General features: G+C 42.4%; 1 protein-coding gene across 1 annotated transcript; it reads right to left on the bottom strand.

Moving 5' to 3' along the window:
* Nucleotides 1–874: 874 nt before the first annotated feature.
* Nucleotides 875–13,485, bottom strand: rab11fip5b (RAB11 family interacting protein 5b (class I)). The gene is made up of 6 exons (XM_031862869.1): nt 12,477–13,485; nt 9,815–10,347; nt 8,206–8,797; nt 5,182–7,569; nt 3,790–3,925; nt 875–2,140 (listed from the first exon to the last, which is right to left on the bottom strand). Exons 1-6 carry the CDS (start codon nt 12,854–12,856, stop codon nt 1,880–1,882), a joined length of 4,290 nt encoding a protein of 1,429 aa, XP_031718729.1. The 5' UTR covers nt 12,857–13,485; the 3' UTR covers nt 875–1,879.
* Between the last annotated feature and the right edge of the window lie 197 nt (nt 13,486–13,682).

Below are 13,682 nucleotides of genomic sequence, written 5' to 3'. Positions count from 1 at the left end.
TTTATAATTGTTTCAGTGGTACATTTACTCAAGTACTGTACCGAAGAACAATTTTGAGGTACTTGTACATTACTTGAGTTCACGCATAAGATTATCAATACAACATATAAATCAACTCATAGGCTACATGAGGATATACTACTTTATGTTAATCTACCCAGTTTTATATATAAGGTAATTGAAATTATCTCCACTTTTACCAGCTGCAACATTAAAGTGATACACATAATGCATCAATTATTATAATCCAGTAATGCTGTATATATTTAATTTCAAAATCGGTCATTCTGCATAATGAGAACCTTTATTTGTTGTACTTTAAGTACTTTGACACTAATACTTGTATGTACTTTTACTGAAGTAAGATTTTGAATGCAACATTCTACAGTGGTATTTTTTTATTTCAATGTGAATATGCAGCTCAACCTTTGTTCTGAGAGTAGACTGAGTAGACTGCACAGTCTAAACAGGTAATGTACTAAATCTCTTTGGGCAAAATAAAACACAGCCTGTGCTGTTATATTTTGCTTTAATTATTGTAAACCAGCATTTCACTGAAATCAAAGCTGAGAGGGAGAGCAGTGAAGTAAAGTAGCCAACAGGACAGCCTGTCAGCATTTGTTATAAATTCAATAGACTCAATCTGCAACAATATTATCTCTAATAAATCAGATAGATTAAAATCTCTTTGAGAAAGCCAAGGTCCACCTGGAACCAGAAGGTGTCCGCTCAAACTGTGCAGTTAGGAGCGTCCTCTAGTGGAGGGACATGAGCAGTGCTGCAGCATCTCATACATACCAACACTCATCTCTGTGCAGGATGGTTAGTTTCTGTCTGATCGGTGACAAACCAACAACACAAGGACCTCACAAACTTTGGCTCATGTGTACTTTATTTTCTTACAGTACAGTCCTGCGGTCATGTAAAGCATTGCAAGTAGCTACAGTGGTACTAGAGTGGCATTAAAGAATATATCATCATGACAAAAGTATTTTATAGAAATAACTTATAATAATTATCTTATCTATTGCATTGATGCTGTTACTTGTACAGTAAAATGCTACTATTGCAACAACAAAAAATGCAAAGTGGAAACAAAAATAAAACACAATATTTTGTACAAATGAAAAGAAAGAAACAAAATACAAATAATGAGACTTCATCTTCTTCAGTCTTTTCGGGCTCAAACGTGATTAATGTTTTGCACTTATCATAGAACAATGTTAATGCAGAAAGGTCTCTTTTTATAGTATTCACATTGCAGCACAGCGTATTATGACGTGTTGCTATTCTTTGTAGCATTTCTTAAATTATATTTGAAAATATGCAATTCCCTCAAGTTAATCTTGGCATTTCATAAAACAGTTTGAGATGAAAACCTTGTGTCAAAATGACATTTTTTTGCACTTCTACAGCTGTAATTTCAAGATTCCTTGAGCTAACAGCATATTCTGACAGAGGAACTACTTTAAACCCCAAAGTGAAACAATCTTTTCTTAAGCCTGTATATTATTTTATGCATGTGTGAAAGCAGTGAGTTTAAAGTTTGACTTGACAACAGCTGACTATCTTTAATTACTCTACAAAGCATGAGCAAAATAATCATTTGGCTTTGATCGAAGCTCTTATTTATTCTGTTTTCTGTTGGGATAGTAACCAGCATGCATGTTGGGTAATATCGTGTCTACATCAACAAGGCAGTATTAGCAGTGAGAAGACCTGGATGTTCGTGAGATCAGATTTCGTGGAGCATTAACTTGATCACTCTAGAATAGTGATTCCCGATCTTAAATAATAACCGTGTTTTGCACCCACTCTGGAGGAAACCGTATTCTCGAGGGTCTCAGTCGTGTGCAGCACACACACACTCGCTCTGTCGTCACTTGTGTCTATTGCGAACTTGAAGCAGCGTTGGTGTCTGCTCCATGATCCGCAGTAAAAGATTATCTATGTAGTCCTCCATGTCTCGAACCTGTAACTTGACCTTTTTCAGATCCGCCTCACATTTGCGCAGCTGCGCCGCCTGCTGCTGGGAGGCCGCCTCCTGCTTCTGCATGTCCATCTCCTGCTGCAGCAGCAGCGAGATCAGCTCCATGTTGGTCAGGTGCTGGTACTGGGCCGAGTTGTCCACTGGCACCTCCTACGGGAGAGGGAACCGGAACAGTATGGATGTATTATAGATGCATGTATGTATAATAATTATTATTAATATAACAATAACTTTTATTTATATAGCACCTTTAAAAACAGAGTTTACAAAGTGCTTTGACAGACAAAGCAAAGACAAATTTAAACACTGATAAAACAGTGTCAACGATAAATGAAACAATAAAACTAATCAATGCAATAAGAAGAAACTAAAAAAACATAATAAATTAAAATAATAAAAGCAGTAAAAAGACAACATCACATAAAAGCCAGTCTGTAAAATGAGTTTTAAGAAGTGTTAGAAGAGATTGCGGATTCTGTGAGCCTTATCTTGTGTGTGTGTGTGAACCTGGCTGGTAAATGTCGCAGTTAAAGGAATAGTTCGTCATTTACGGAAATACAATTATCCACCATCTTGCCAAGAGTTAGAGGAGAAGAATAATACCAGTCTCATATCTGTCCATTCAATATGAGGCTACAGCCAAGAGAGAGTTATCTTAGCATAAAGATGGAGGCTGGAGGAAACCTGATTTAAATCCAAAGGTGCACTATCGTATCAATTTTGTCTTCTAACTCTGCAAGAAAGCAAAAAAGCTTAATTCTCAAAATGTTAAACTATTCTTTTAAACAAAAAATTGTGATTAAAATAACTGGCTTATTATGATATTTAATGGATATTAAATTACTTATTTTGGCATTAAATGACAATGGTATGCTCCGTGCTCCAGTCCCAGTTCATTAACACCGAGTGCACCACTGCTGTTAATAAATGCTCATGGAAGCATTTAATAGTCTGTGGACCTAATCGCTTTCTGTGATTTAGTTTGACGTGTTAATAACTTCATTCTTCCGCTGTTTGCCCATAATGACACTCAAACAGTGTTATGGGTACATTTTGAAAATGTAATGTAATTTTTTTGGAGCCTGTTTTCCAGTTATTGATTGGTGACATAATGAATGGTAATGGTAGTCTGCACACCAGCTCAAATCCACAAATTACTGTAGGAACACAGTTTTTTGGTTGTATCCTATAACACTGAGGGCTGCGATTTGTAATTTTCCACTGCATTTTAAACCCCGTCAGACACAATTACAGAAATGTGTAATAGAGATTCCCTCAAAAGCAAAAAAGAGTTCATATCTTAAGAAGTACAATATTTACAGGTGATAACCAGGTCTATACTTCGGTTCATATTTAGGTTAAACTGATGGTGGCAGGACCTGCTATTAATTTGTCCTCAACAGCATCAGAATCAGCTCATTGTTTGACGTACTGTTACAGAAACAGACCAAAGTGTTAACGAGGAAGGCTGGAAATATACGTTTTTACGACCTGAAATCTCGTAACTGGGCCAAAGAATTAATGGGATCAGCATTTTTCTCTCCAGTGTTGAAAGTGACCTCAGTCTAAAAGGGAGCCGGTAGGTTGCAGCTGCACACTGTCATGTGTGACTTATTTACTTCATGGCAGTAATAACACTCAATCACAAGGTGTGAAAGCTGCATGGTAAACTACTCAGAATATGTGCAATACATGTATCTAGTGTGAGATGTGTTTTTACAGAAATATCACAAAAAAAGCATACAATGTTTTCTTCTAGCCGCATTGCTAAGATTAGTTGTGTTCTTGTGTCACCGTACCTGACTCCTCTCAGGTTCGGCTGCGACCTGGTGGGCGCTGCGTCCAGGGTTGATGGTCGACTTCAGCTTCTCAAGAACCGAACGACCGTCCTTCTTCTCCGATTGACTGGAGGTCAACGGCTTCACTGGATGAGTTCTGCAAAGTAAAGAGGTTAGCACTCGTATTTCAACACAGTACGTTCACTATTAAGTGCATAACATGACTAATGTTGTATGGTCAAGTTACTGTATATCAGTTCAATCTGCATTTTTTACTGAACGTCACACACACTTCAAAGCAGATCAGAAAATCTAAAGCGATCTGTGAAAAGAGCAGTGAGCAACATAGAGCAAAAAACCTCTTTGAGCATTAATAACTGCAGCCATATCTGTCGAGTTTAAACAGGAAATGTACTAAAAGTGCAGTGATTCGCTCGCTACTGCAGGATGAAATCATCTTGTGCGGGGGGGGGGCACAGGGTTGACTTATACAACAACAACAGCAAGGGATTGTTTAGAAACTGAAATTAGAATAGAATTTAAGCCACTTTGTGATCGCAGCAGAAAGAAGAGCTGAGTTTCTCTTGTTGCTTTTATTGTTGATACACTCTAAAAGGAGATAATTAAAGTGATTAATTATTAAATTAAAGCCATAATTAAGTGACGCTATGGTCATTTGTCCATTTGTTTCTAAGCCAACAAACATGATAAAAGCACAAATATTCTAAATATGAAGTTCCCTCCCCTGTATCTGCTGTAAATATAGTAAAAACAAAAGCACTGTGCATACAGTATCTCACAAAGAACAGGAATGATTTGTTTCCTGGGACTGAATCCTGGCATGTCTAACTCTGGGTGCCCTGAAATATGTCATCCTCTCTACCGCAAAGTGGCTCTTCTGACTGCCTAAGAATACATCATAGGTACAAGTACTGCCCTTTATTTCTACTGAGCCAAAACGTCTGTAAATACAATTCGTCGACATAACCTCTGAACAAGATGACATATTCTAGTGATCTCATGTACGTACATTCATACAGGATAAAAAGCCAGCTTTCATTTAGTACTCCTAGATATCTGGACATGGTGTATCAGGTGGTCGAAGTAGCTGCAAAAGTAGCTAAATTTAGGGCAGAACAAAGTGTAAGAAAAACAGCACACGTACAATAGCCAACAAGAAGCTGAATAATGAGATGAATAACATAAATGTGAAGCAAAGCCAAGAACAAAGCAGCAGGTATCATCCAACCACGTTGGATGTAACAAACTTATAAAATGCATTCAACATCAAGGTGCGCCAACAGTAAACAAAGCAACAAAATGAAAAACCACTACGTGTTTTCGTAGTGCATGTGGAGATCTACAGCTCGCTAAAAAGCTACACATGTCATATCCTGGTGTGAGGATTCTCACCTGCTCTCCTGACGGGACAGGCTGCTAGCTGGCTGAGTCTCCTCAGGCAAAAGTGAGTGCCGTGCATCGACCAGGGGCTGGTCGGTGGTGGAGGTGGTGGAGTAGGAGGAGGAAGAAGAGGTGTACGGGGCCACAGCCAGAGTGGTGCTGGGCCCCGTGCTCGAGGGGTGTATGGAGGGGCAAAAGACAGGGGTAGGGTGGAGCGCAGCCTGGATGGAGGAAGAGGAGGGTTCCTGCAAAGATTGCCCAATCTTTGACTTTGACGGGGTTCTGGAGTTTGGTGCTACCTGAGCGTGAAGGTCTTCAAAAGCGATATCAGAGGGTTTTCCTGTCCCTGTTGTGTTGTCTTTTGAAGATGTTACTGATGCTGTATTGGGATCATCGTGATGATCTACTAGTGCCACGAAGGAAGAAAGAGCTGATTTAGAGGGCTGGTACGACGACGGTCCTTCCCGGACTTCTGAAATGTTTTGAACGAGGGCCAAGAATTGTTCGAACTCTGTGTCTCCACCTTTGCTTTGGTTGCTTGGGCTGCCGCTGCTGTTCTGTCGAGACACTCCTTTGGGTCTAAAACGTGCACTCACCACACCAGGAAATGTCTCCTGCTGGTTTAGTGTGCCTATTTTAGCTGGCGGGTTCCCATTACCATCAGAGTCATTTTGTGTCTTTTTTAAATCCCCTACACTTCTTGATAAAACTTCACTGGTTTCAGTTTCAAAATCGGCTGCATCAGACGTTTGATTTTGTGACGAGAAAGAAGCGACCTCTCTGCTGTTCACCCCGGAGTTACCATATGGTGCCACGTTATTCGGTTCGCAATTGTCTTTGCAAACTGGAGAGACTTTGTACAGTTTGTTGGATGAAGCGGTTATTTCAAAGGAAGAGTTCATCCCAGGTATGTAAGTGTCCTTCAAAGTGAACACATCCTCAGGAGCGGTCGCCATCTCGACATGGTAAGCAGCTATCTGTGAAGCTCCTGGCGGTTGTGGAAAAGTCCCGCCAAAACTCATGATGCCTTTGAGAGTGTCAACTACCTCTGACTGAGAAGAGCCGTCTGAATCAATGAAACCAAAATCGGAGTTATTCACATTCATGTTCAGATCTCCTGAGGTTAATGAGAAAGACACATTATTGTTGATGCATGTGGTTTCGGGGGGATAAGACTCCATCTTCTCTACTGGAGCGGTTGTACTACCAAGTGCTTCTGCATCTGGCTGTGAGGAAGCAGTAGATGGCATGTTTAAAATATCTGCTACAAATGTCTCACTATTAAGAAGTATGTTAGGTCCTAAGTTCGTAGATGTGATCTTATTTCCTACAGTTTCTTCAGCGCTCAAAGATAAACGATTTACTTTGGGTTGTCCGTAGTTTCCTCTGCACATGCGTCCGTACAAGTCTTGCTCAAACAACGTCCCTCCCCAGCGGTCGTTTTCATCCTCCAAAGGTTCATATTTGAACTTTTTGAGCTTCTCTTCGCACATGAATCCTGGCGAAGTAGCGTTTGTGTGCGGCTGAGAGGGAACGCTGAGGGAGTCGGAGGTCTCGCTGCTGGTGTGGGGGTCTGGAGATACACTGTTTCTTTTGCTTTCTCCCTCTCGTCCACGTTGCAGCGAGGCCACGCCGGTCTGTGAGAGCAGGTAGGCTTCTTTATGGACAGCCAGCTCTTGACCTCTGTGCAGCCAGCCATCAGAGTAACTCTCGCTCACTGAAGTTCGTAAAGGTTTCCGAGGAGGCAAAGGTGGAGGCTCCTCCTCGCATGTTTGCAGCTCTTGTGCATGATTATTGGTGCTGTTATTAACTGGAAGATAACTATGTCTATGAGATGAAGTTGGACTGGTTCTCAGCTGTTTCTGAGGAAGACTCTCTTTCGGTGAGTTGAGCCTGCTGGAGGCGAAGGCATCAAACGAGTCGTCCGATTCTCCTGCACTCTCTGACATGGAGCGAGGGGCGGAGGGGTTCGGTGTGGCTGCTTTGGGTAATAATGCAGGCAGAGATATCTGCCTAGCTACCGGCCTGGGGCGCTCCCGCTTTATATAAGCCATATTTGTAACATCGTGAGCAGGGCTGGATGTGCAGGGCTGGGAAGGCAGAGTGGTGTAATGAAATGGGGATGAGTCGAAAGGAGGGGACCTCTGTGACTCTTCTGCTATGAGATCCTCAAAAAAGGGGTTGCGCTGCATATACGAGGGAAAAGGGTTGGAGGGTGAGATTGGGGTCGAGGCGGGAGAGGAGAAGGGGGTGAAAGGATTGGTGTGATTGCAGTTGTCAGGTGAGACATGACCGGAGGGGGAGGCAGAGGGAGGGGAGCACTGAGATGATACGGGGGAGCGAGGAGGGAGGGGAGGGGGTACATCTGAGCTGCTTTCTACCTTAGGAGAAACTTCCAGCCTGTAGAGGAAAATAGGGCACAATAGTCCTCTTAGTTAATGATGCGCCACGTTACCAAATGGGGAACATCTTTCTTACACAAACACAGAAGACAACCAACATATTAGGTGACATTTCTGTTACCTAAAAACCTCCGCAAACATCAGTAGATATCAAACTGGCCAAATGAAAGAATTATGAAAAACAGTAACTTAGTTGAAAAAAGCAGAGCATATTTGCAAAATAATCAAGCAAAAATAAATAAAATGCATTGTAGCCATTCAAGACCATCTGCGCTGGCAGCTAATCAGCTGGGTGAGCTCATACAAAGTGGAATGATTTTCTTCACATCCTTCTGCGAAAGCAGTTTTTCCAAACCACCGTGATGTTGCATCTTTGATCGAGAGAAACGCTGACACATGTTGACAAAGATAATGGAAATGCTTGAGTGCCATTTATGGAAAATATAGGATGAGATGATGACACAGCATGGTCGTAAAAATGGAGTATACTATGAATTAAATCTATCACATTTTCAGATGAGCATGGAGCAGAGCAAACACTGAACTCAGGCCTCCCATGTGCCTGATGCTGTGCCCGGATAGAAAATGCATTTAAACACTGTGGGGCCCAAAGGAAAGTCTGTAAGCGACTCACCTCGGCTTGTTGTGGGCTTCCCCGGAGCCAAACCAGCCTCTGAGCCTCCCCTCAGATGTCGAACCAGCCTGGTTCAGGTCTGACTTAGCTGGCAGAGAATCACTCCTCCCTCCAGAGAACAACGTCTTTCTTAGCTTCCTCCCTTTGTCGGGCGAAACAGCAGCAGATGAGACGACCGGCATCTCCGCCTGCACAGGGCGACCCCCTTGCTGATTTGGAGGAGACGATGCCTGAGCTTCCTTGTCTTCCTCCTTTTCCTCTTTCTTCATCTTGTCAAAGGACCAGCGTCGGCCCTCGGCGGAGGAGCCTCTGTCCTTGGTGAGGTTCTGCAGGGATCGAGAGAGCGGGGAGCACTTCTCCAGCAGGACCAGCTTGGACTGGTGGGCTCCTGAGCTCTTTGGAGTCGACGGCTCAGAGTCGTAGACGTGGCTGCCATTTATACACAAGGAAGACTTGGACTGAGTCATGGTTTGACCTTTCAGAGACTCCACTGCAAGATTCGATCGAGGGAAGGCTGTCGTGATTTTACTGGCTTCATCGCTGAAGGCTCGCTTGTGTGTGAAAACCTTTGTGGTGTGCTGGCTGGTGAGCACTGATGGAGGGAAAGAAGAACTGCGTTACAAAAACAAAAATAATTTCAACTCTATTTTTATGCAATAAGATGTAAATCTGATGTCATCTTTCCTACTATTTGCCTTAAAGCAGTAACAACTGTAACCACACCACTTGTGCAACAAGCTTTAAACACAACATGACCTTATCATCTAAGTTTGAGGTTGTTTGCTTATTCACACATGCAGCCAGTGTTGCCAACTTAGCGACTTTCTTGCTAGATTTAAGAACTTTACAGACGCTTTTAGCGGTTATTTCTAAAACGCGACTAGCGACACATTTAGCAACTTATTCAGACCACCAGGGAAAAAGCTAGAAATGTATAATATTGTAAGTAATTAGAGCACGAGGTCTCTCCCTCTCCTTTTTTTCAGCCCATACAACCAATAAGCTTTAAAGGATGCACTATGACATCACCAATATGCAAATGAGCATAGGACATCATCATTTTTCTACTGTAAAATGTCCCACACAGTACATATCTTGGTCACAATTCTATGGGATCCTTATCAAACAATGTTTATTTATGCAATGCGTATATGTGGTTGTGATAAAAAAGATAATATAAGCAGACATATAGTTAGAATGCTTTTAATCTTAAACACTGATAATTGGTATCGGCCTGAAAATCACGTTTTAATTGAACTGGAACTATAATTTGTTGGTACAGAGGGAGTGATACCTATCTATTGGGGTTTCCCTCGGACATTTCTCAGCAGAGGCGGTAAGCTCCCAGATCCTGACCCTCATATATACAGTATATACAGTATACTCATTAAATACAGCACATGTGGAATAGTCTGCCTGCTATCTATCCCTGAAGCTTAATGCTTTATCTCTAGTTATTTAATGATGTTTGTAAAGGTTGTCCTACTTATCAGAGGGGTGGCCCACCCTTTGCCTTAAAACACTGTGGGAATGTGATTTATCATCAGGCCTCAATGAAAACAGTCACCAGCCTTCATGTCACGCACATGTAAATAACATCAAGGCCTACCTTGTTTAGCTAAATCTGTCTCTCCGTAGTGGGTGTCCACCCGCACTTTGCTAGTGTAGATGGGGGAGCTGGGAGGGTCTAACATCAGATCCAGGCTGGGCGGAGGGCCGGGGTTATCACTGACCATGGAGGACACACTGCTCTCTGAAGCCAGGGACGAGCATGACCTGGTGTCAGATGACTTGCGCAGCCTCCCTTTGAAGAAATCTTTCATCTTGCTCCTCTTCTCCTCTGCTATCTCCACATCTCGTTGCTCCGCAGAGCCTCCGCCCCCCTCCTCTCCAAACGGATGCCCCAGGGATCCTGACAGGGCGGCGAAGCGGCCTGGGACGATGGCCGAGGAGGACTCCATGTCCCCCCTCTTCCTCCCCGTGACGCGATCCTTGAGCTTGCCAAAAGCAGAGCGAGGTTTGTCCTTTATGGTGAGGTCGAACATGCTGGCTGTCATGTTGTTGCGAGTGAACTGGACTGTCACCTGCAGTTCACCACGGTCCTTCTCCTTTCTGCCCGCCTTAGACTTGAGCTTGAACCATCTGAAGCCACAAAGGAAAAGGGACAGTCAATCTTTATCAGTGCTTTAAATAAACACGTTACTGAAGTGTGATGCTATCTGTTTTAAAGCACGAGTCAGAGGTTGAATGTGTTATCTGGCCGTACCCCGGGACAAAACAAGCATCAACAAAAAACATTGATTTCCTTTTCGCAAAACTTTCCACATATTACATAATCTGGAAATACTGCTCGGGGGTCTGCACTCATAATCTTTGACAACAAACTGTTTTTACAAGCCTCAGAGAAGGAAATCGAAACCCAAATTCCTCGAGGTAAGAGACAATACTGTATCAAGAGTCAACCAATCAAATCCTCCCTCTGTTCCTGCCTCCTAATTCCTTTGAGTGGACCAGAGAAAGGGTTGGGGAGCCAAAGCTAACAGCAGGAATTCAGTGAGTTTCACTGAGCGCAGAGAGGGCGGAGAGCCCACAATTAAAGCCAGATGTGCTGTATTGCTTTAGTGGTGAGTCCTGTTGCGTCACCTGTCAAATACTCACAATCAGGAAAATTAGAAAAGACTCTGAGCTATTTCCAAGATGACAATAACTTACAATAAAATAACTTACAGTATGTAAACTGAATTCACATTCTAACTCACATTGGAAACCAAAACCACAAAACTACACATGTTCAATCATAGTCAAAAAATAAAAATATTTCCACTTCCCTGCAGTTTTCAAAACTGAATGTGATGAAGAATGTGTCACTCCTCCTCACATCCTTGTACTATTTATATCAGTGCATTGATACCAAGTTCACCAATCCACTTTGACAGATTTCCAAAACATGTTGAAATGATCTCCACCTTCATCAGCTCCAACATTAAAGTGGTGCACACATTATTGCACCACTTATTATAAAGTTATATAACATATATGATTCTATGGCAATCTGCATGAGTGCTTTTACTTTTGGTACTTTAGGTGTATTTAATGCTTATTACTCTTATGCAGGACTTTTACTTGTAACATAGTTTTCTACAATGTGGTATTGATACTTTTATTTAAATAAAAGATATCTGAGTATTTTTTCCACCCCTGACTGTCACAGCCTGACACAAAAACATGACACATCACTTGTATCTTCTGTGTGAACAGCAAACTAGTGCTGTTTAAAAGTAAATGGAGGACGTGCATTGTGCTTAAAGATGGGGGCTTTCTGGCTAGAATCACTTGTTCCACAGTGGAAACTGCATCTCATCTTGTTGATTTGCAGTGCATTGTGGGAACCGCTTTAGACTAGAGGACCCGCATTTAATGAGCCTGTATGCATTCAGGGTTCAAGCTTTAGCAGTTTTCTGTGTCGTCTTTGCAAAAAAACAAGTTTGATTTAATTGTTTAACTCTCATCCTCTCTTTTATCAGCTGCTGTGTTTTTTGTGTTGTAAAAGCACACGGTTGATAATCACAATGAAGAGAAAACTATACTCCCAAAATAAGATACTGGAATAATGATACATCATACAAATATCATTTAAATGAAGAACTAAAGCTGCTCGTCATTCACCTGTACATTTGACTAAATAACTTAACAATATCCAGTAGTGGAATGTATGTAAGTACAATTACTCAAGTACTGTATTTAAGTACAGTTGTGTGGTACTTGTACATTACTTGAGTACTTCTACTCCACTACATTTTGAAAGCCGATATTGTATAATCCACTACATGTATCTAACAGCTTTAGTTACTTGTTACTCTGCAGATTTAGATTACTAATAAGAAATATAATCAACTAATGAATCATGATGTATTATACAGATTAAAGTACTAAAGTAGTTGAAATGAACCTTTTACCATGTGCAACATTAGTGATGTTTACACATTAATGCATAACTAATTATTATCCAGTAATATGATTCTGGATAAAGAGTACTTTTACTTTAGAGTATAAGCTAATACTTAAGAAAGATCTTGAATGCAAGACTTTTACTTGTAACAGAGTATTTCTACACTGTCGTATTGTGATACTTTTACTGAAGTAAAAGCTCTACGAGTACTTTCTCTGTCTCTTTCTGACACACAAACACATGACACATCACTTCTGTCTTCTGCGTGAGCAGTAAACTCACATGGTTTGTCATGCAGCCTTCATTACAAATCACAACATACTCATCTCGAGGACACATCCCCTCCTGAAATAACCTATCCAGAGGAATGACGGTTTGACCGAGAAACACATCAAGTCCGATAAGCACCCGGTGCATGACCGTGAGGACCAGGTCCCCGCTCCCATGGGGGTAGGCGCCCCGGCCGCCGTCCTCCAGGATCCCGGGGAGCAGCTCGAAGCAGCACTCCTCGTTCCACTCGGGCACCTCCGCCTTCTCCACCAGCCCGGTGGTGTACTTCTCCTTCGCCACCTGGATGATGGTGTAGAGGTAGCGGCTGCCATGCTTGCCCTTGGTTCGCAGTCCTCTCGCGCGGAGGACGGTGATGTTCACGTGAGTGGGCACCCATCGCTGATCATCGTCCAGATCAATCAGTGACATCATCTTGCACAACGAGTCTTTGTGTCCTTTAATAAGCGTAGTTTCACTCAGTGTTGTCAGTTCATTTGGAGATCATCCCCCCTCTTTGTGTTGCGCCAGAGTTTCCGTGCTGCGCAAAAAAAAAAAAAAAAAACCACCTCTGCAGAATATCTCCAAAGTCCGCGGAGCCTCACGGGGTTTACCCGAGGTCAGTGTCCAGACAGCAGCAGCCCGGGCCTGTGTTCAACTGGAAGCTCCGCGTGCCATTCCCAAATCCAATCTATGCAAACGAAGTTATGAGAGCTGCGTGCTGGAATCCTCCCAAAAGCTCGTGCTACATGTCGCATCAGTTAGTTTACTGTCCCGAGGTCTGCTCGTTGTGCTCACGGCCCGCCCTCCTCCAGAGCAGCAGGCCCGCATACAGCGAGAGAGATGCCGCAGAATTAAAGAGAAACACCCAGAGCTGTATCAGGTCGCACGCTGCTGTCATGAGAGGGGACACGCGGAGAGGACGCGCATTCAGCAGCTCGTCCTCGTGTCAGACCAGCAGGACATGAAGTCCGTGAAGATTCTGACCGGAAACATCCGTGAAGAATCATTTGATTCTTTGTTATTGTCTTCAACCAAACCTCTGGATCAACGCGTCGTGCACGTGCAAGACTGGTGCGAGCAAAAAGATAGAGACAAAATGAAAAGGCATAGAAAGACAAATTCATTTAATTATTAAATTGATTGCAAATGTAATAACTGATCAATTGATTAAAATATGTTATTCAAATATTAATACATTAAGGCTGATCACTATTTATTTTGTTTATGCACATTTAGGTGCACTGCCCCTAGTGGACAG

The sequence above is a fragment of the Anarrhichthys ocellatus genome, unplaced genomic scaffold (genome assembly GCF_004355925.1).
Source record: "Anarrhichthys ocellatus isolate YVR2014 unplaced genomic scaffold, GSC_Weel_1.0 scaffold27, whole genome shotgun sequence".
NCBI classification, from domain to species: Eukaryota; Metazoa; Chordata; class Actinopteri; order Perciformes; family Anarhichadidae; genus Anarrhichthys; species Anarrhichthys ocellatus.
This window is presented reverse-complemented; position numbering and strand designations above follow the sequence as displayed.

Excerpts from the sequence above, each read along its gene's own strand:
- rab11fip5b (XM_031862869.1), bottom strand. The coding sequence starts at position 12,856 with ATGATGTCACTGATTGATCTGGACGATGATCAGCGATGGGTGCCCACT. Across the intron at positions 8,798-9,814 it reads GACAGATTTAGCTAAACAAG|TGCTCACCAGCCAGCACACC; the intron begins GTAGGCCTTGAT and ends TCCCTCCATCAG. Across the intron at positions 3,926-5,181 it reads CTGTCCCGTCAGGAGAGCAG|AACTCATCCAGTGAAGCCGT; the intron begins GTGAGAATCCTC and ends TTTACTTTGCAG.